Below are 23,152 nucleotides of genomic sequence, written 5' to 3' on the forward strand. Positions count from 1 at the left end.
TTTTTTTCAGGGCTTTTTAGAGCTTAGCTCCAGCTGCATATCTAAATAAAAAAAATTAAAAAATAATTCAGACAACCATTTGCCTACATCAGCATATCACGGCTTCAACTGCCTCTGTAATATGTTAGAATGTGCATCATGGATCTATTAGGAGACTTTCATAACTGATTGTACTGGGATGAATGACTGTTTTCTCCTGTTACATCCATAAGACACGATGTGGATGCTGGATATTCACACACACGTAACAAAACAACACAAAACATCACCCTTCATCATCTGTTCTCTTGTATTTATCCCTGTATTTGTAGCTGGGCTGCAGTGGCAGGAGGTGTAGGTACGAGGCCACGGCAGGCCACAGAGTGCAGACACAGGTGGACCAAGTGTGTCAGATTATATATGTGCTCTGTTCTGGCCTCTCTTAAGACACATATTGCCATCAGCTGGCCTTTTGCTCACAGCCCTGTGTGCAGAGGAGGGGAGGTGGAGGGGGAGTAAGGGCTGAAACCAGCAGCACTGGAAGGTGTGTGTGTGTGTGTGTGTGTGTGCGTGTGCGTGTGCGTGTGCGTGTGTGTGTGTGTGATGGGGAGGCAGTGGAGGTGGGGGTAAAGAGACAGCTTGAAAAGGAAAAAGGCAACACAGGGGAGCCCTTCTGTTGCCGTTGCAGTGGCCAGACGTGTCCCTGTGACAGACACACACAAATAACTTAGAGTCGGCCTGCAACTTCATCTCATAGATAAAATGTTCTGCAATGCTTCAAAGACAAGATAATTGTGCTAATTATACTAGGAAAAGTGTCAGCTTTGAATAAAAGCAAGGATTTATTTAACATTAACATACGGATGCTTACATACATGAATAAGATCATAAAAAAAGCATATTAGCATGTAGGAAACACAAAGTAGAACTGAAGCTAATCCTGATTTTTGCAGGTGTTTTTTTAATCTGATGACGCTATTATCTGGCAAATTAAGTTTACTCTGAGGTGGGCAAATGTCTTCTCCAAATTTAGTAGCAAATCTACAGTTGCCAAGAAGCTTCATTCAAAATCAGAAATGCCATCCTATAAACTATGATGAGAACTAGTGCTGGGCGATATGACGATACATATCGTGAGAACGATAGAAAAGTGTCTATCGTGCCATTTCTCTTTTATCGTTTCTAACCTAATTTTATCAATTATTACAGCAAATTTATCATTAAATAGCCTGCGACGATTGTATTAGTGTTTTCTTGTCACTATGCATACTCTAAGTTTATATACGTGAAAAAAAAGAAGAATAAAAAAGAGATTTTTCGCAAAGAAACTCCGTCTTGTGGTTTTTGCGACATGACGCTGCTTTACGTTCTTTAATTCTCGCGCGGGTTTGCGACATGCTTTACGTTACTTAACTCATGAGTGCTGAGCGGTGGATGCGCAACAGGTAGGGCTGGACTGAATAGCAGTTTCTGGGCTCCGGATATTCGGTCCCCTCCTTTACGTCCGGGGGGGGGGGGGGGGGGGGGGGGGGGGGGGGGGGGAGGAATTTGACGGACGGACGAAGGAATGACTTGAATATTCGGTTCGGTCCGTGAGGCCAGAGGCGGTGAAGTAACGGAGGAAAGAGCCGAACTTTCGGCTCGGTTCGTAACGCCCGACGGGGGGTGGGGGTGGAGGTAGGAGGGGGCGAATATTCGGATCTCAAAATAAATATCCGCATACCACCATGGGGACCGAATATTCGGGTCCAGCCCTGGCAACAGGTTAAAGTTTCATGGAGAAAAGTAAGCAATGAAATTTTTGTCAAACTTTTCAGAGAATAACTGAAAACATACTTTGTTGTGGTATTTCGTCATATATATCGTTATCGTGACATAAAATAATCCATATCGTGATATATGATTTTTTCCATATCGCCCAGCACTAATGAGAACCACCATCCTAAATGTGGAAAATATGTTTTCAATACATCAAGTAGATGTTGAGATATTTTACAGCATAAGAGAAAGCTTTGACTCCCGCTGCTGATAGAGAGGTCAGGGGATTAACAAAATAATCTTTATTTAAAGAAGTTTTTAAAATCCAAGGTGCTTCAATAGATTTTCAGTTCAGACTGGTAAAAAGGCTGCTGCAATAATCCAGATGTGATGAGATGAAAGCATGTAAAATGGCCTCTGTGTCTTTAAAAGTTAAGGCAAATTGTGTTTTTGAAATACTTCCAAGATGATAAAAATATGATTGTACAAGTTTTGTTATCATTGTTATCGATCATCCAGGTAAAATGAATGTCTGTACAACATTTCATGGTAATCAGTTGAGCTACTGTTGGAGAGTCTGGTGATATTGTCACTCCTCCAAACCACTGCGGCAATAATCGCCTCTATTCAAGAAGATCACAGTCAGCATCTGTTACACAGTGAGGCTTCTTGCTGGACAGATGCTAACCAACATAGCGGCTTGAATCTTTGTTCTCCTGGGCCACTTTAGTTTGACAAGGCCACCATTCTGACATATAACTAGAGTTTGTGTCGTGTCAGTAGCGGCATTTTGAAGGATTGTTACATTCTGCGTTGCAAAATGGCTAATTGAGGTTTACTGTGTCACTTCCCACTTTCATTTATCGTAATCTGTAGAGGAAGTTTGGGTGTTTGCTTATTATTTTCTGCTCTGTGGGGAAATGCAGCCGCTGGCAGAAAAACTACTGTTCAAAGCGAAAGAAAATAAGTACACAATAAATATAATACACAGATGGATACACATTTCATAGGGTGTGTGTTACAGGAAGATAAATAACTTAGAATTTCCTTTCAACACATTAGCGTTATTCTCTATATGACCTTCATTTCAAAGGGACTCGGATGCTCAGTGATGTTGTAATCAGTGCATTAGGCTGTAGCTGTATTAGTTCTGGGCTCCCCTGAGGCGTCATTATGAACAGTGTTTGCAGGAGAAGAGTAAATATGTCCTGTCAGTCAGATCAGCTGTGGAAGAGCAACATGTTAAGGTGCGGTCCTCTAGGTACGTTTAGCTCATCAGCGCGTGATCTCACACACAAGTGCACCACATGGTGTCTGTTTGTGAACCTCCGGCATGCTGTGTTTCCATGTGTGTAGGAAAAAAAGTGAGTATAAGAACATTAAACAGCATATATGAACTAGTTTAAGTAAAAGTAAATAGATAGGAGTTATTATAGTTCATCTGGATGAAGGCAGAGATGTGTACACCAAACTCTCTGACCATCACATCCACATATGTGAATGTCCGAGTGGCGCTAGAGTAAAAATCAGAGGATGGATTCATCATCTGGAAACGTCTACAAAATTTCATGCCAACCAGTCGAACGTTGTTGAGACATTTCAGAATGGACTGAAGTGGTGAACTGACTGACCAACACTTATCCCTGAAGGCGTACTGATAGCCTGGTTAAAAAGCAGAAGCACACCTCACACTGTAATATAATGCAAATACCTCAAAATATAAGCTGAAGAGCTGAATTTTCACTTCTGACAGTCTCTTCAAAGGTGTTCATTCCTTTCATCTTTTTCTTTTTGTTACCTGCTTGATTTTCTTTCCTTCCCTTGTTTCCCCTTGGTTTTCCTACCTTTTATTGCAGATAAACACAGATTTTTTTTGTCATTTAATTGTTTTTTTTTTTTTTGAAGAATTATGAGCATCTGTTGTTCCAGTTATTTTCCCCATTTCTCTGTATGGGTTTGTGCAGCTTGTCCACACACCCATCACCTCCTTAATCTCACCCATTATCACCCCAGTAGCCAGTATGATTGTGTCTGATGTATGCTTGTGTTTTCTTTTTTTTTAGTTCAGTCTTTTTTAATTTATCTTGTTTTTATCTTACCTTATATTTATTCTTAATTTTTAAAAATAGGATTACTTTTATTTCTGCACTGCAAACAGATGTGAGAAACATCATTTTGTTGAACTGTGTACTATATACATTGCTGAATGACAATAAAGGTGAAGTTGAAGTAATCTGTCTTTTCCATCAGGACCATCCCCCCCAGCTTTCCACGAGAACAGCATCCCTCCCCCATTTCCCTCACCTCCTGTTTCTGCCCTCCTGCCAGACCTCCATCACCCCTTGTTTGTGACTCCCTTCACCTCCTGCAACACACCCAACCTGCTCCCATCCCTCCAGCCCCCTACCTTAACTCCAGCCCCAGCTCCCCAGCTCCCAAAGCCCAGGGAAGCAGCAGCCGTGCTGGCCGGCCCGGCACCCCGTGGCCCCTTCAGCCCGTCCCTGGTCTGTTTGAAGTGGCTTCAGGAGAGAGAGGTCAGCCTTGCCCCGGAGACCTGCATAGAGGTAGGGACAGCTGCGGTCAGACAGACCCTGTGCAGGGAAGAGCAGACACACATGCACATTCACACATGCACATTCACACATGCACATTCACACATGCACATTCACACATGCACATTCACATATGCACACACGAGACGGGACAGAGCAGCTGCAGCCACGGTGTTGGAGGTGTGCAGTGCAGCAGGACAGCTTGGGAGCCAGTATGGTCCAGCACGGCGCTGCTCCACTCTGCTCTGTTCTGGGTCACATGTTCGTACTCAGGTGTGAAATGTAGTCTGCAGATTACCAGATGACCAGAGAAAATTTTTAGATATTTTTAACCAAGGCTCCAGCTTATAGACCCACTTTTTGTAACTTTTTGTTGGACATGATTACCGTTTAAGCCTCGTGTCGTCCTGCGGGTCAAAATTGACCCGGTTAAAAGTTTGAAAATGTGGAAAAAAAAAAAAAATTCACAGTGAAACTTTTGATGTCCATATTTTCAACATTTTTAAGAAATCTTTGAGCATTTTTTGGTGGAAAAAAGAAATGTTAAAAATGTTTCTTAAGAACATTCACAAAAAATTGTACCAAAATCCAAAGAATTTCACTGGAGTTTGGTTGATTTTTTTGTCAATATTCTTAAAGAAAATATTCGAAGTTTTACTGATATATATGGAATCACTTTAGATATTTTTTAGGATTTTTTGGAAGACTTTTACTCAGTTTTTGAGAACACAAAAGAATTTTCTTGCCAAATTTGGGGGATTTTTTAAAAATTAAACACCTAAGGGAAATTTTTAAGGAATTATTGGAATTTTCTCCTGAAGATTTTGCAAATTTTCAGAAAGTTGGGGATTTTTTTCAGACAACTGAACAATATTTTTTGGTGCCTGTAAATGAGGACAACAGGAGGGTTAAGTTTTAATCTAGAGCAGATCTAATGTAATCAGGGTGTCTCAGTGGTAGGATGGCATCACTTTATGGCCTACTACTCTACAATCTCTAATAGTATGACTCCAGTTTATGATGTTGTTCCAGGATGCCTAATGCAGTTAAAAGCAACTCCGCAGCTTCACCACTTTCAGTCATATTTAATCTGGTGTCAACAAACTGATCATTGCAGCCACACTTTTATTTCATTTTCTTCTTTTCCTCAATTTATGCACCATTTTTTCCTCATTTCATGGGAATCCTTAAGAATTTCAAGCATCAGAAATGTGTTTACATCAAGTCTGTAGAGCATCATTTACTGCAGGGATACTGCAGTTTAACCTTCGTGTCGTCCTGCAAGGTCAAATTGACCCATTTTAAAGTTTGAAAATGTGGGAAAAAAAAATATTTTCACAGTGAAACTTCTGATGTCCACATTTTCAACATTTTTGGGAAATTTTTGAAAATTTTTTGGTGGGAAAAAAAAAGTTTTTAAAAAAAGTTTCTTTTAGAACATTCACAAAATTTGAATGTTCGTAACGAAAGCACAGGAAATTTTACTGATATATATGTAATCGCTAGATATTTTTAGGATTTTTCAAATTTTTTGAAAATATTTACAAGAATTTCCTTGCCAAATTTGGGGTATTTTTTCTAAATAAAACTTTTAAGGGAAACTTTTAAGGAATTACTGGAATTTTCTGAAGGTTTTGCAAATTTTCAGAAATTTGGGGAATTTTTTTGCAGAATTTTTGTATTTTTTCAGACAAGGAAACATTATTTTTAGTGCCTGTAAATGAAGACAACGGGAGGGTTAAAGACATTTCTGTGCACTTCTGCCGACAAAATGTGCTCAACTTGCCTCCTGTGTCCAACCCAGATGACAATTTTACTTTTGGTTAGCTGTGTGAGTGTGTATCGGGGTGTGTGACGGTGTTCATCTGTGGATGTGTGGCTGTTTGCTGGCCTGTTTGTGTGCTTGTATCCGTGCATATGTTCACACATTCACATATGCGGTGTGTGGATACCTTCTGCTCATGTGCAGACAGGTTGAACTACCCCCCTTCCCCACCAAAACCCCCTGTCCCCTGACCCTCCATCGCATACAGAACACACACTCAGATTGTCCTCAGCCCTCCTCCAGCCCCCCCACCGCTTACATGCCTCTACCCCCAGGTTGGAACAGTCTGCTTTCTCAGGTTGCTCAGCAGTGTGCAGCTGCTCAGCCCTAAAATGAAGGGGCTCGGGGCCAGAGGAGTGGGAACAGATTTTGATTAACTTTACAAGAGTAGTTATAATGCTGCAATCACCACTTAATTTAAGCAATAATCTGCAATCTACAATCAAAGATCACACCCGAAAACTCAGAATTAGTGGATTTTGCCAATAGGCAGCGACAGCTTGCATTAAACACAACAATGTCACCCACGTTACTGATATTATCTGTGAAGTGCTTGTGTGTTCAAACTGGAATTCCACTTTCAAAAACATACTTGAAACTTTCACCTCACTGCGCCAGCTTTATGTTACATACACACAATGTAAAATGCAGTTGTTTGTGTTTACATCAAGCATCATCCCTTTTTGTTGGCTTTTCACTATTGTATGGTTTGTGCTGGATGAATGTTGTACTTTTTCTCGTTTAACCCTCGTGTCATCCTGCGCGGTCAAATTGACCCATTTTAAAGTTTGAAAATGTGGAAAAATATATATATTTTCAGAGTGAAAACTTCCACATTTTCAACATTTTGGGGAAATTTTTGAATATTTTTTGGTGGAAAAAAAGAAATGTTAAAAAAAATGTTTCTTTAAGAACATTCAGAAAAAAATCAACCATAATTCAGCAAAAATTGCTGGATTTTGATTGATTTTTTTTTCTGAATATTCTTTAAAGAAAATATTAGAAGTTTCACTGATATATATGTAATAATTTTAGATATTTTTAGGATTTTTTTTTTGGAAGATTTTTATTAATTTTTTTTGAACATACTTACTATTTTTTTTTTTTTTTTAATTATTTTTTAAATTTTTATTTCTTGCCAAATTTGGGGATTTAAAGAAAAAACTTTTAAGGGAAACTTTTAAGAAATTTTTGGATTGTTTTTCCTGAAGATTTTGCAGATTTTTATAAATTTGGGGAATTTTTTGCTGAATTTTTGGATTTTTTTCAGAGAAAGGAACAATATTTTTTGGTGCCCGTAAATAAGGACAACAGGAGGGTTAAAGCTCCAGTTTTTCCTCCCTGATACATCTTTATTTGATAACATGTTGATGAAAAAGGATTCACAGCACATTAAACCACCTCGGCTTGCAAACTTGTGAGCCAGAATTATTTCTGAAACTCACTGAGATGAATTTCAGGAGCAGATTCTGCGTCAGCAAGCTGTATTTCCAGCATCTCCGACAGTGTGCGACGGCAGGATTATTTGTGAGTGAGGGTAAAAGCAATTATGTGATTGACCACTGCTTAGCGGCAGCTGCTTCAGTAATGTAGGAATCATTTTGCACCACGGTGATAAAGGAAGTGCTGAGCCACAAAGCAAAGGCTCTTGATATACTGCTCAAGTTCACTCTGACGCCCAACACTAACGTCATGAGCGCCTGGCAGCGACTGCAAGAATGGGACTGCATGATTCAGGAAAGAGGATGTTTGTTTGGGCAAACTGATAGGAGTTAGGCGTACATTGGAAAAAAATGCCCCTCTCAAAACAAGAAAAAAAAACTTATTTCAAGGAACTTTTACCTTGAAATAAGTGAAAAAATCTGCCAATAGAACAAGTGAAAAATGGCTTGGTAAGATTCCTTGAAATAAGATGATATTTAGAATCTTGAGATCTCAAAATTATCTGGGAAAACTTATTTTAAGCTATATTTTACCAGGATTGTCAAGCTTAGGTGTCTTAAAATAATCCAGATATGCTTTAAAAAAAAAAAAAAAAATAGCAGTTTTTCGCTCAGAAAAGATTTTCGCTTTCATGTACCCTCCTAATTTCAGATGTATTAACCCTCCTGCTGTCTTCATTTATGGGCACCAAAAATATTGTTTTCTTGTCTGAAAAAAAATCCAAAAATTCAGCAAAAAAATTCCCCAAATTCTTGAAAATTTGTAAAACCTTCAGGAAGAAAATTCCAATAATTCCTTAAAGGTTTCCCTTGAAAGCTTTTTTTTTTTTTTTTAAATCCCCCAAATTTGGCAAGAAAATTCTTGTAAAAATGAGTAAAAATCTTCCAAAAAATCCTAAAAATATCTAAAGTGATTCCATATATATCAGTAAAACTTCTAATATTTTCTTTAAGAACATTCACATAAAAATCAACCAAAATTCAGCGAAATTCACTGGATTTTGGTTGATTTTTTTGTGAATGTTCTTAAGAAACATTTTTAACATTTCTTTTTACTACCAAAAAATGTTCAAAGATTTCCCAAAAATGTTGAAAATATGGACATCAGAAGTTTCACTGTGAAAATACATTTTTTTCTCCACATTTTCAAACTTTAAAACGGGTCAGTTTGACGCGACGACTCGAGGGTTAAACTTATTTTGAGTTTTCTTGTAAAATTCAACTCAAAACAAGATAATTGCAAGATTGTTTGACTTAACAAGATATTTAAGATGCATTGTCTTAAAACAAGTCCCTCCATCTGCTGAAATGTCACTTGTTAAGTGAATTTATCTTAAATCAAGTGGGATGAGACATTTTGACTAAAAATAAGACAAATAGACTTGGTAAGATTTGGAGTTTTTGCAGTGTACACTTTAAACTGTGTTATATGTTGTTGCTGTCAGCTATGAGAACTGGTTCAACTGCATGTGTGTTTCTGAGGGTTTCTAGACAGATGTTACCTGCATGAAGCAGAAACCCCATCCTTAGCTTCAGCGCCACAAACACCAACAGGCTGTGTGACATGAACATGCATACCAAATCTCCGTCTCTCTCTCACACACATTTGCTCTTTCGCTGCTCTTTCCAGCTGCATGCTGGAGTTCCGCTGGGTGCCATCAGTGCAGATTCTGCTCAGTGGTTGAGTCAATGAAGCAGTGGGAGGAAGGCAGAGTGAGAGGGAGGGGAGAACTCTGATCTGTTTTTGTTCCAGAGGAGGGCTGCCATTGCTGAGGTGTGACCTTGGCCGACGGCTGAGCGCATACACTTACATAATGGGTTCCAAATAAGATGCCCTCCCAAGCTACAGGCTTGAGAAAATAAATGATTATTTTTGCCTGTTTTGTCATAACCTGTGCTGACATTTTGTTTCCGAAATTCTTCCACACATGGATGTTTATAGACCCTGAAGGGAAGACACGACTTTTAAAAAAGGCAAAAAAAATTTCACCACGAAACGTCCATACTTAATCACTTACAATGAGACTATGATGTTTGAAAATGTGGTTAAATATGTAAATGATTTACCATATATCTAAAAATATTTTAATTTTAATTAACTTCCACAACAGAAATCTGAACATTTGGATAACGTCAGCTTCAAAATTCTTGTTATACTTTGCTGACATATTAGAATTAAGGCTTTAATAAACTGGCTAATAATGGCTGTTACTGAGGAGATTTTAGATAGCTCTTCTTATTGCTTCATAAATTAGAAAATACTGCACACAGCCATGAAAAAATCAGTTTTTGACAGGTTTTTATGAATAAACTAATTTATAAATTCGGCCGTAAATGATAAATAAACCTCTGCAAAAACCTCAACAATATAGATAGGAATAAAACTGCAAAGTGCAGTGCATGTAAGCACTGCTGAAGTGAAGATTTGTAGCTCAGAGTAGGAGATAAATGCAATTTGAGAAAACAGCCTATGAAGACATGTAAAGGCATGTGTATCTACAGACGCAAATAGACAAAGTGCAGTAAAATAAATTTCTAAATGTGTATTTTTAGTGTTTTCTTTCCATTAGTCTGAAAGAACACGTTCATCCCAAAATCTCAAAATTGACTAGTGCATGAAAAACCTATGTTTGACTTTTTTTTACTAGTGTATTGAACAGTGATGTTTACAGCATTTGTTTTTTAGTGTTTTGAATCAGTAGAATCTGTTCTCTGAAAAGATTGGTTCACTGAATTATTCAGGTCTTTACTGGAACAGTGTTTATTCGTCATGATACCTGCTTCCCGAACCAGAAGTGCTTTGCCAAACTCCATTTATAACTGTTGATATCTTAATAGTTTTCTCGCAGAATCCCAGAACTTGAGACTGGTTCTTAATGACTGTTAAGGCCAGTGTTAAGCCTTCATTATACTCCCTTGTGGACGCACACATGGACAGCTGCAGACACAACGGAGGCACAATTGTTGGCATCATACTACTTTCTAGTCAACTTGGAGGATTCTGTTCCACACATGAGCAGTAGGTTGTATATTCTACACAAGCAATTTACTGTTCTTATTCCGTCAAGGAACCTGGTGGAGTTATGTGATGATCTCCGTACGTTTGTCCTTCTGTGGATCCAACTGTTCCCAACATTACTCAAAAACGGTCAAACGGATTTGGGTGAAATTTTCAGGGAAGGTCAGAAATGACTCAAGGACCACCTCATTAGATTCTGGCAGTGATGCAGCTTATAGTCTGGTAATCCACGGATTTGTTAAGGATTTCTCATTGCAAGATAGCAGCACAGCGTCACTGTAACCATGACAACAAGTGAACTCTACGTCAGCTGCCTGCTGACGATCACATGATTGCGATCCTACTACAAATCCACCAGGATTTATCCGTTGGAAATGATATAAGTAACAATTGATTAAATTGTGGGGGTGTTTCTGAGTCCCATCAGTTTCCGCCACCCGCTACATATTTAGGTCACGCGATTTGGTATCTGTACATAACGTGCACATGTATAACACACGCCTGTGCTCAGCGCAAGGTCATTTTTTCATTAAAGATTTGGGAATTGACACAAAGCCTGAGCAGCCTTAGCGGAGCACTGCGCTCTTTGACTGCTTTTCTTGTGATATATTTGCCATGCGGACTGCCAGCATAACACTAGCCTTATGCCTTAAGCATCCAGAAGCACATGAAAAGTCCAGTAGGGTCCATGTGATGTAAATGTTGTCTGTAGCCCAAGTGTGCATAAATCCACGTGGACCGTCTGCGTGGTGGAGACTCTACAAGGACAACAGTGCACCTGCTCACCAGTACTGTCCAAGCTATTGTGCATGTATGGAACTGAGTCCTCTGAGTGGACTCCAAGGGGACTAGAAAGTAGCATAAAGCCTGGACTGTACTCATATACAGACACTCATATGGTGAGCTGTCAAAAAGTTATTATACTTGCAATGAAGGTCAGCTTCATTACCTATATGTGAGTTCACATTCTGGGACAAAGAAATGATAAGACACAAGACAATGACTGCTGGATAAGCTTAATGAGTGTAGCTTTGGGCTAACGTGTCCTGTCGTGCTGTTTGATGGCTTCTCCTCGCAGCACTGGGTGAAAACCCTGGTGAGGCCTACAAGACAAACAACAGTTTTAGTAACATGATTAAGTGATTGAACTTAATAACTGAAGGACTATAGAAGTGGGTATGTGGCATTATTTTAGGAATGTGTAAATTGAAAATTTTGAGATGACTCACCTCTCTTTTGTCGCCTCAGGTTCCAGTCCATGGGGACTCTTTTGGCTGGAACACCTTTTTTAAAGGTTCTGGGAGGAACCAAGTGTAGGTGAGGAGAGGGTTAGTAGCAATCTCTTCAGGTGATAAAGGAAATTCATTGCTTGATGAGGATGCCGGTAGCCGTTTTTAGGGAATACTTAGTTTTAATGTTTGTTATTATAGTTAAAAGTAAAGATATATTGTACTTTTGTGAATTTCTTGTGTTTGATTATTAACTCTTAAGCTGCGCGCGTGCACAATTGCGCACTGCTGACACGGTCTCAGCGCACAGAAAATCTGCGCTGCACACAAAAAAAAAAATCCAACCTAAATTGTAAATAAAATAAACACGTAACAATTCATTCTGTGCTATTTTTCAGTGTGAGTCAGTGAGTGACCGGTGACTGGCTGCTGCAGCCAATGATGCGATTCACATACGTATTTACCATAGACAGTATATAATGGTATTTACGCAGCTAATCAACGTCAGGCGTCCTTATGCGCAGCCGCCGTTGTTCTCATAGATATGAATGAGTAGATAGGACACGCCCCTTTGAGCTGCGTGCTACAGCGAGGCTAAGCTAGTGGAGGCAAAGTTTCAGTGCATTCTGTTGATGTAGACGCCGTGAAAATGGAAACAAGTATGCCGGCTCACTGTGCTGCATACAGTTACACACTACGTCGTACGATTGAGACAAGGAAACTTGGAATGACTTTTCATAGGTGATGATTGGGATTACAGGCAGTTCTTTAGGACTGCTCTCAAATAATTGAAATGTTACTAAACAAGGTTATACTTATCAAATTAAATAGCTCTGGTCTCCAGTATATTGGCGAATTTGGTTCTTTGTACTTAATTTATTAGCATGATTTCTTTTTAATATGTTGTGTACAGACTTAATTACTTCTCTGTCTACTTTTCTTACTCCATGTAGGTTTCCCAGAGACTATGGGTTGAGGAGGAATTGGAAGTTTGTCGGCTTAGACCTGGTGTCATTCCATCAGTGTTAAACTTCCCGGCTCATCTTGGAAGAGTACGTGCCAGAAAGACCACGACCAAGCAGCCTTGAGATCTTAGGCAGCGTCTCCCTGAGGTGGGTGTCAACAGTGTTCACGGTCAGGTCTGTGGTAATCCTGTCAAAAAACAAAACAGAAAAAAATCTAGATTATAAATCAACATGTAACCAAAGCACTCTGTGTATAACGCCATAGTATAGGATGTAGTTCAGAAAATGTCAAAGTATAGTATGCTTTACTCAAGAATAACATAGTATGGCCTGTAGTTCATAGTACAGCATGTTGGCAAGAAAAAAACAAACCAAACATAGATTATTATGTGGTTCAAAAAGCGCAAAATGATAGGATGTTGCCTAAAATTGTCATGTATAATATGTGGTTCAAAAAATGTCATAGTGCAGTATATTGTCAAAATAGTATGTAATTCAAGAAAACATCAGAGTATAATATGTCATCTAAAAAATGCCATAGAATAATAATTTCATTGCACAAGTAAAAGTACAGTAACTTTTAAAACTGTTCAAATTCTTATATGTTGCTAAAAAAACAAAAAAAACTAAAACAAAAAAAACGTCAGTAATATGTCAATTAAAAAAGCCTATAGTATAGCATGTCGCCCAACAAACATCATAGTATAGCATGTCGCTCTAAAAATGTCACAGTATAGCCTTTAGTCCACAGCTGTCAGTAGGTGAGGAGCAACACAAAAACAGTCCAAACGCTGGTTTCCAAAGGGTTAGACGAGAATTTATTTGAAAGAGTAAGTTTACAACAACACAACATGTGAGGGGTTTAAAAACAAATGGGTGTTAGTAAAATAAAAATAAATCAACAGAACTAAAATTGAAATTCATGTTGACATTGATGGGTATTCCAACCAGGAACAAAGTAAAAGATAATCAATATGAAAAAAAACTCTTCCTGTTCACCTCTTAAAACCCAAAAACACACCACAGTAGCACCCTAAACTAAAACTACCAATGGGTTCCCTGTTTTCCTTTGTGAACAATTCAAAGGTCCCTCTCTATCTCCCCACACATCCACCAACCACTGGAACACATCTCCAAAGTTCTGCTGGGCCAGCTCAGCTTCCCCTCAGAAGAAGTGCTGCCACCTGCCAGATGAAGGAGCCTTTTGAGAGGCAGCTGGCATCGTGATTGGACTGTACTTTGGTCTGTTCCAATCCAGCTTCAGCTCCAGAGACGGCAGGCGGGACGAGTCAACGGAGGCCGGATGGACGAAGGCATGCAGCTGAGTACAATCCAGAAAACAACAGAGGAGGAGTGCAGGGCCAGAACAACCAGAGTAGCATGGTATGTCTCTTAGAAAACATCACAGTATAGCCTTTGGTATGAAAAAACACCATCATATACATTGTATATTGTACAAATAACAAGTCAAAGGAAAGAGACATACATTGTAGAATTGTAGTAATTGTGGGCTGATTGATTTACTGATTATCAGTATTTTATTTTTTACTGATTTACGGTAATAAATACATTTAAAAATGGTGCTACTTTGGCTCTGAACCTTTATCTACCTGTGGTCGCTCTGTCTTCTGGAGTGATTTGATTGGTTATACGTCACGAATAAAACTCCTTTAACTTAACATCTGTAAACAAAACAAAAACTTATCAACAAAGTTTTCTGTTAGTTTGTGTTCTTCTCAGTTTAACTCAAGATTTTAAATACTTTCATTTACTGCAAATGAATATCTACTCCAAATGTCTCACTAATAATCATTATCAGCCTTAAAAACCCACAAAACACCCCTCTATACTCCACCACACTTAGTACATTCCGGTTCCCCCTTCTATAAATCTGCTTGGAATCTTCCACTTCCTGTTTGTCAAAGTGGCCTTCTAACTGGACAGGTTTTGTTGGAGCTCATGCAACAAACATTTTGGGTAACTGCACTTTAATATGGATGGATGACACTGAATTAGAGTCTGTTTTAATGAGACTGAGTTAAGATGTGTAGCTCTGTCATTAAAAACGAAATTTTTCCCCGAATTCACAGAGAAAAGTCTGAAATGTTTGCTAGGTTAGCGTCCCACATGTTCTTTGGCTCAGCTAAAGCTAACTCTCTCCAACTTCTGGATCTCTTGAGTTGCTTGTTGTTAAAATATCTTGCTAGAGGTGCTGAAGCTCAGAAAGTCTGAGATGTTTGTTCAAAATAAGCTCATTCTCAAGTCTTATCTGAACTGTCCTCTTTTGTTTGAACTTTCCCTAAACTTAGGAGTTAATGACAGAGCAGCACAACCAGACTCAGTCTCATTTATGTAGAGATTAAACCTCAGTGTCATTCATTGATGTTAAAGTGCAGTTTTTCAAATGTTTGTTGCACATGCTCCCGACCAAACCAGTCCAGGTGGAAGATGATGTGAAGAGAAAGCTCCAGAGGATGAATATCACACATTTACATTGGAAATTAATGTCCTTTAATTAGACATTGTCATGCAAAAGTTGGATTTCCCTTTAATGATGTTCACATCTTTGTTGAGTGTTTTGTTGATGTTGGTTTCTAAATGTTTTTTGACACTCGGCCCCAAAGATTAAAACCTTCTACGGCTCACAAGCTGCAACAATTCACACATTATCAACTATCTTTCTGACTAAACTAAGATAAAAAGTGAAAAACTGCCTGATTCCTGCATCATGAATGTAAATCTTTTTGGTTTTTATGACAGTAAACTGAATATATTTGGGTTTGACATTTTATAAACCAAAACAAGAAATGAATTACTGGAGAAAACAATCAACAGATTAATGGTCAAAGAAAATGTGTTTTCCAACATATATGGCTGAATTACTCCAACATTACAAGATATATACAATTTGAATTCAATTTTATTTATATAATGCCAATTACAGGTCAAATTGTCTCAAGACGCTTTATTTTTATATTTTTTTGTCATATTTAAAATATAACAACGTAAGAAATTTAAACCTCTTGACTAATCCAATTTATTATTTGGTTTTTAAGAGACTAATCGACAACTAAAATAACTTTCTCCACTAAAACTAATAAACATGAGGTCAAATAGAAGGAACAGTTTTAAATACTGCAGTCCCACGACGACAAGAATAAAGTTTCTCAACAAAAACTAAATCTGCTGGTGGATTCCATTAAAGTCCTAATAAATGATAAAGTGTGATACTAAAGGTTTGTGGTGCTAAAAATGTCAAAGTAAGGATATCAAGTTGAACATCTGGATGGAGGTTGATAAAAGTTGACCTCCCTTCATTTCTCTGGAGCGACTCCATGGATTTTATGGATGGTGGTTAAAGACCTGCTCTTCTAGTCATCTTCCTTCTAGTCGCTGTAAAAAGTCAGTCCATCCTGGCCAACCTCAACACCTCTTCATGACAACTTGTTCTGCCTCCGACCTGGTGGAAACTCCAGAAACTCGGGAAAACCTGTGGAGACTCGAAGAACTCGTGGAGACTCGAAGAACTCGTCGGGTGGGGGAAGGTGTGGTGGGCGGTGGGGGGAGGTGGGGGAGTAGAGGGGGGAGGCCGCCACCCACCTCCCCGCCTACTCTCCGCCCTGACTCCACCCAGACTCCGCCTTGGCTCCACCCATGTGGTCACTTGAGGAACTACGATGCCAAAGGGACGACGAAATTATTTCTTTGTATCTGATCTGTAGCTCAGTGAGTTAAGGATTTGCCTATGGAGCTGCAGGTCGCTGGTTCAAGACCAGACACTTCTTAAATTTTATCAAAATCCTGTCAAAGACAAAGAAAGAAAACTGCCAGTGGCGGGTCTTGAACCTGCGACCTTCCAGTTTGTAGTCACTCTTCTTTTCCCCTGAGCTACTCGCTCAGATACTAATTTTTCTTTTTTTTGCGCATTTATCATCTATTTTTTGTCGTTTTCGAGTTTTTTTTTAACTCGAGTCTTGACTCGACCGTTTTTCTCAGGAGGTTGGACTTCAGCCTTTGTGCTGGAGGGTGGAACCCTCAGTTCCAAGACTTTCCAAAGCCTCCAGACCTCCCGAGTCCTCAGGACCTGAGCTTTCACACAGTCTGAGGGCTGAAATTTTCTAAGTCCCACAGTAGTTCTCTGTTAGTTTGAACCTTCAGACAGTCAAAGGGCTGAAATTTTCCAAGTCCCACAGTAGATATCTGTTAGATTGAACTTTCAGACAGTCCAAGGACTGATATCTTCTAAGTTCCTGAGTAGTTCTCTGTTAGTTTGAACCTTCACACAGTCTGAGGGCTGAAATTTTCTAAGTCCCACAGTAGTTCTCTGTTAGATTTAACTTTCTGACAGTCCAAGGACTGATATCTTCTAAGTTCCTGACTAGTTATCTGTTAGTTTGAACCTTTCCACAGCCTGAGGACTGAAATCTTAAAAGTTCTTGAGTAGTTCTCTGTTAGTTTGAACATTCAGACAGTCTGAGGACTGAAATTTTAGAAGTTTCTTAGTACTTCTCTGTTAGTTTGAACTTTCTGGTTAACAGAAGCCTTAAAAGTTGTGACCATGAGTCTTGATTTCACATTTAGACCATCCATCTGAGTTCTTTTCAGACCTTCACCTGTGGGTTTTTTAGAAATCCCCAACAAACTTTGATTCTCTTTACTGAACAGTAAAGTTTGTGGAGATCAGAAGGTAACATTAGTTTGATCAATGCCTTCAACTACTAGTAGACTTTATCTGGAAAGCAGTTTTCTGAAGTGAGTTCTTAGTAAACCTATCCACAATCAAACCAAGAATTTAAGAATATAATTAAATGTTTTGTATTTTTTTTAAATGTTTAATATTCTTCTTGTTTAATTTTATTTTTTTGAATGTTTAATTATGGAAAATATTTTATCTTTAACTTTGAATATTTGTATTTGAAAAATGTTTAATTTCATAGTTACATGTTACATCTTGTTTAATTATCTAATTCAATATTTTGTCTGTTTAATAGAATTTAATTGTATTTAATGTTTAATATAGTTAAACATTAAATACAATTAAATTCTATTAAACAGACAAAATATTGAATTAGATAATTAAACAAGATACAATACATGTAACTATGAAATTAAACAAAATTTTTCAAATACAAATATTAAAAATTACAGATAAAATATTTTCAATAATTAAACATTCAAAGAATACTCTTTAATATTAAACCTTTTAAAAAGTTTTATTGTATTACATTTTTTCCTTGTGAGGTAATTGATTTTTGTTATGTAGTTTATTTCTTTAATCTTCTTTTTCTGTCAAGATTTTAACCCCAACCTTAAAAATGAAATAAACCCTTAAATCACAATGAAAATACTTCTGTTGTCACAATCATGAGTTAGTCAATTATTCAGTTTATCAATTCAACTTTATTTGTTTAGCACCTTTCACACAGATGACAAAACTAAACAAGCAAAGCAAAAAAAAAAAAACTATGCTAAAATTATGATTAAAACTCAAAAACATCAAAAAAAAAGATTTAACATGGTAATAAAATATATTGTGTTCAGGGGATGGAGGGAGTTTATTGAAGTCTTCTTGGGCTCACATGGTAAATCATTTAAAATATAAACTTGATATTCAGTCTAAGGAAACTGCAGAGCGACAGAAGAACCAACAATATCTCCTGTTTTCTCCTTTAATGAGTCGACTCTTCTTGTGCTTTCAGACCAAAGAACTACAGACTCTTCACAACCTGCTCAAACTCTTGGTACAGGACCTCACCACACGGGTCAAGAAGGTTTCCGTCTCATTTCTACTCTGAAGCTCACCTTCTCCTGCTCAAACTGCTGACAAATGTTTCTGCTGCTCTAAAGTCTGGTCTCCAGAACTTCCTAAAAACTCTCAAAGTCTCTTCTGCTGCAGGTTGCTTTGTAGAACTGTTCCAGAAAACCTCACTAAACCACATGGAGGGGCCTCAAGATAGTCGTCCAAATGAAACCGAACAAAAACCAAACTAGCACAACCCAAACGCTAAAGTCTCCTGCAGCCTACCAGAGAACCTCTGAGAACAGAGAATCAGGACAGGAACTCTTACCTTCTGGACAACCAATGCTGGTTCTCAAGCAAGAATACAGAATGTGTCTGACCAAAAACCTCTAAAGACTCACTACAGCCAAGATAAAGACACAACTCAGCTGCACCAAATCCACTAATCACTGCACACATTAGCACCATGTGCTAACTGTGGCTAAAGAACCACATTTACCAAGACAACTATCCAGTACAAAGCCCTAAAACACACCAAGAAACACATTAAAGATGATTTTACTGCTGGAAGCTGCAAGCCAACGCCTAAACAACAAACTAAAGCAACGAAGCCAAACCCAGTTCAGTGGTGAACAGAAGCAGAGGAAATGTTTGTCTGCAGCTAAATAAAGCAGGAAGACACTGAGCTGCTCAGGTGTTCCTGATAACACCAAGCTGCTCAGGTGTTCCTGATAACACCAAGCAGCCACCTGGACAGCCAATAGGAACACAGCTTCCTGGAAGTCCAGAGGGCTGGCTTAGTCAAGGAAATTTAGTTTAAAGTTGAAGCAGAAAGTTAACAAAGAAAGTTGAAAACCACCTTCTGATCCCTGAAATCTCTGAGTTTTCACACAAAGAACACCTGAACATGTCAAACTGGTTCCATAGTAGAACCATCATTGTAAAAAACGTCATAGTATGGTGTGTTGCTCAAAAAACATTAGGACCCGGCTGTCAGGGGACAAACATGTAAGAAACATGAGAACAGAGAGAACCCAACCAGTAGGTCACAGTTTATCATCATCTAATCATCTCCTGAAGTCCATATGGTGAGAGACATCAGTATCTGGTTGTTCATTTACCAGAGGATGCTTATAATCATGCTGATGTGGTCTGTACTCTACAGTATTTTAGTGACTCAGTAAATGCCTAAGTTGTTGTTTTTTTTTTAATGCTTTTTAGTTTTTAATAAACATTTAACAGCCTATATTTAATCAATAAATGACCTTTGCCTATCTTAAGAAAAATTCACTCAGAACTCTGATATGTTAACAGCACTAAATAAATCAATAAATACATGCATACACACAAAAATAAGTTAATACATTAACTGTGTTAAGATAAGATTTAGATTTTTTTTTTTTAAAAAGTTGTTTATGTTTTTGCAGAATCCAGTGTTGCTCACTGGTTGGTCATTACATTTTGTTAGTTTGATTTCACTGTTTAAAATGATGCCACCTCTTTTCAGACAGAACCTGTGATAATAAAACAATACAAAATTTTTAGTTCCGTGTTAATAAAGCACTTAAAGCTTTAAGTATGGCTAAATGCTTTTTTCAAAATTAAATATATCACTCCTTAGGTGGTAGTGGCCCCAAGTTCAGTAAAGTTGGAAAGATATTCACAGATTCGGACTTCCAGCATCAATAACTCATTAGATATAGGTTGTCAAAACATAAACGGTGCCTCTTTCCCATTGTTGCAAGGCAGACAATGTGCTACAAGCCCAGTTTTATCAAAAGTAGCTGTCTTTCAAGCTACAGGAATAACATTGGTATCTATGGCGTGAACAGGGTCCGTCTGCAATTTGCAAAACCACTGCAACAGTAAAGAGAGACAAATATTCAATAACTTCACTCTTATACATTGTAGTGTCACTAAAATCACTGCAGCCTTCAACTGGCTCCTGTTGACAAAGTGTTTTAACAGAAATGTAAATGCTGTAATTTGATTCTTTTAATGAACCATGTAACTTGAATGGATGTGATGCTGGTGTGACCACAGTGCACACGTCTGATGTTGCTCACAGTGGTCCAAGGGACGCTCAGGGAGTTTGTGTGTTTGCTCACACTCAGGAAAAATTACAGGGAACATTGCTGTGTATCCTCAAGTCTTGCGTCTTTTTTTACCTCGTCTGCAGGTTTATGCTTCTCCTTGAACTTGCTGGGTGTGATTTTGACATTTTAAGCTGCTGACTGTCACTCAGGGTTCTTGTTTACTGTGTAGCATGTTTAGTGAATAATTTACTGAACTTGAGTCATTTCTTCACAGAGTCAGGAGCCACTGAACAAATCCCCCATTTTCTATATTAGCCTCTTACTACATGCAAAAGACTTGCATTAAAAACAAATAGTCTAGTTTTCTGACATTTGAGTTTTTCTATTTGATTTGGCAACATTGAACTCAAACTCTGACTACATTGTTAATGACAGCTGATCAAACAACACCAACATCAATAAGAGCCTGAACTTCAAATTGCGATTATAAAGCAGGTAAGGAGCAACGTCTTCTGTCTCCCTTTGACATGAACTTTGTAAGTCTGCAGACCTTTTCAATGCACAAAAAAGTTATATAAAAGACTATAGCAGTGGGACAAACCCCCAATAAGCATAATATTGACTCTTTAATATGTAAAACTTGAGGTGTTGTCATGAAGAAATACATATATAGACAAGAATGATGGCATATTTTTAAACATTACAGTTCAACAAATATTATAAAATGTCATGATTACTTCCTTTTTCCATTTTGTTTGAAAGCATGTGGTCACGTAACAGCTGCTTTTTGAATATTTGGAACTAGACAGTAGATTGGGTCAACAACAGAAGAGTACAGTTATAGGACAGGATAGGACAAATATGACAGCACAAGATATGACAAACAGGATCACAGAGAGCAGGACAGGAAAGGACTAGATGGAAAAACAACAGCTGAAGCCATCAAACATCCCAGCCAGCTCAACCTGTGACAGACGACGACTAAATGACCGACAATCCAAACCATCACAGTCCGTCTCCTCCGTCCTCATGGCTGCATGTGTGAAAGAACCACTGCAGGCCACTAGAGAGAGCTGCATTAGCTGTCTGTCTGTCTGTCTGTCTGTCTGTCTGTCTCCCTGAAGTCGTTGCCTCATGAAGTCAGCGCATCTTTACGAGACTAATTCTGTGTGTTTTAGCTGGTTCCAGAACATCTGGAGCAGCAGAGTGGACAGCAGAGTGGGTCCCTGAGGAGCACCGCAGCTCACGTTGGTTTTAGGAACCACTGTGGTATTTGTTGAATACCTCATGCAAGCCAGAAGTCTGTCTCCAGCGGCCCTACAGGAAGGATACGTGCTATGGTGTCTACTGTGTGTGTGTGTGTGTGTGTGTGTGTGTGTGTGTGTGTGTGTGTGTGTGTGTGTGTGTGTGTGTGTGTGTGTGTGTGTGTGTGTGTGTGTGTGTGTGTGTGTGTGTGTGTGAGCATCAGAGGAAGTTTGGTTGTGTGCAGCACATCTGTCAACATCTGGGTGCACAGACTGTGTTTGGCTTTCCAACAACTGGGTGAGATCAACATCAAAAACACACACAGTTTGAGTACAGCCAGAGGATACAGCAGCAGCATCTCCCCTCCCACACACACACACACACACATTTCCACAGCTTCTGATGGCCCCCAAGGGCCTCCACTTTCCAATCCTGCCACTTCCTATTTCTGGTCTGCGCCTCCTTTTACTTCCTTTGTGTGACAGTTTCTCTCACTCTGTCTCTCCTTCTCTTTTGTCTCTGCACACACACACTTTCTCACATTAACAGTTAATGTGTAAATGTGATTTTCCCCAGGCTACTCGCTCCTCAGGGAGTCACAGGAGGAATCATCTTCTCCTTCTCTGAACAAACTGCTGTGTAACATCTGTGTGCAGGAAGAGAGAGACAGATGTGAGAAAGATATCTGTCATGGGAGGAGATGTCTCTCAGTCATGTTTTTTCTCTCAGCAATTTGCATTTCCCAAATGTGGCGTCTGCCGTGTTTGATAGAAAGCTGCAGACTAACACGAGGCGGATACGACCAAGTCACTGCTACTTAGTGGATTTCTTTCTTTTCCTTTCCAATAAATTCAAAAAGGAAACACATTTTCATCCCTGTCATACAACTTTAAACCTGCTCAGCCATATCAGTAACATCTGACGCCCATCAGTTAAACAATGTCAGACTATTTACAAGTCTTTTTAATGGAGCTATGAGAATGAATTTTGTTGACAAAAAACACTGTTTTCCAAAAAAAAGGGCGGGGGGAGATTAACAGATTTTGGGATATCAGTGAAATATAAATACTGACATATGACCGATAATAATTCATGTGAGAAATAGATTATACTGACGTCATCGTAACAGATTTAGGAGATAATATCCCCAAAAATATGCCCACAAATACAGCATCATCGCTCCGTGTCCAGTTGTTGTTTACTCGGTCAGTGCGATGGCTGGCTGGAGGTCCCACACAGGGGAGGGCGACATCATGTTGCCCCAGTGACAGCTCACCATATGGGGGCGGGCGGCATTCTCTAAGCCCTGTGGAAGTCCACACACATGGACCTCACAAACAGAGCTAAAGCAGCCCTGCAGAT

At 38.8% G+C, this 23,152-nt stretch overlaps 1 protein-coding gene across 4 annotated transcripts in view; it reads left to right on the plus strand.

The window, feature by feature from the left end:
* sdccag8 (SHH signaling and ciliogenesis regulator sdccag8) overlaps window positions 1–19,712 on the plus strand; it is a 129,887-nt gene extending 110,175 nt beyond the window's left edge. For 3 of the 4 annotated variants that reach the window (XM_055018368.1, XM_055018366.1, XM_055018372.1), the window contains 3 exons: window positions 12,758–12,916; window positions 13,856–14,152; window positions 18,469–19,712. In XM_055018368.1, coding sequence (XP_054874343.1) covers window positions 12,758–12,892 — 135 coding nt within the window. In that variant the 3' untranslated portion in view covers window positions 12,893–12,916; window positions 13,856–14,152; window positions 18,469–19,712. The remainder of the gene's footprint in view (window positions 1–12,757; window positions 12,917–13,855; window positions 14,153–18,468) is intronic. The other variant, XM_055018367.1, reaches the window with a different exon arrangement.
* The last annotated feature ends 3,440 nt before the right edge of the window (window positions 19,713–23,152 follow it).

Source organism: Amphiprion ocellaris, chromosome 16 (genome assembly GCF_022539595.1).
Source record: "Amphiprion ocellaris isolate individual 3 ecotype Okinawa chromosome 16, ASM2253959v1, whole genome shotgun sequence".
NCBI lineage: Eukaryota > Metazoa > Chordata > Actinopteri > Pomacentridae > Amphiprion > Amphiprion ocellaris.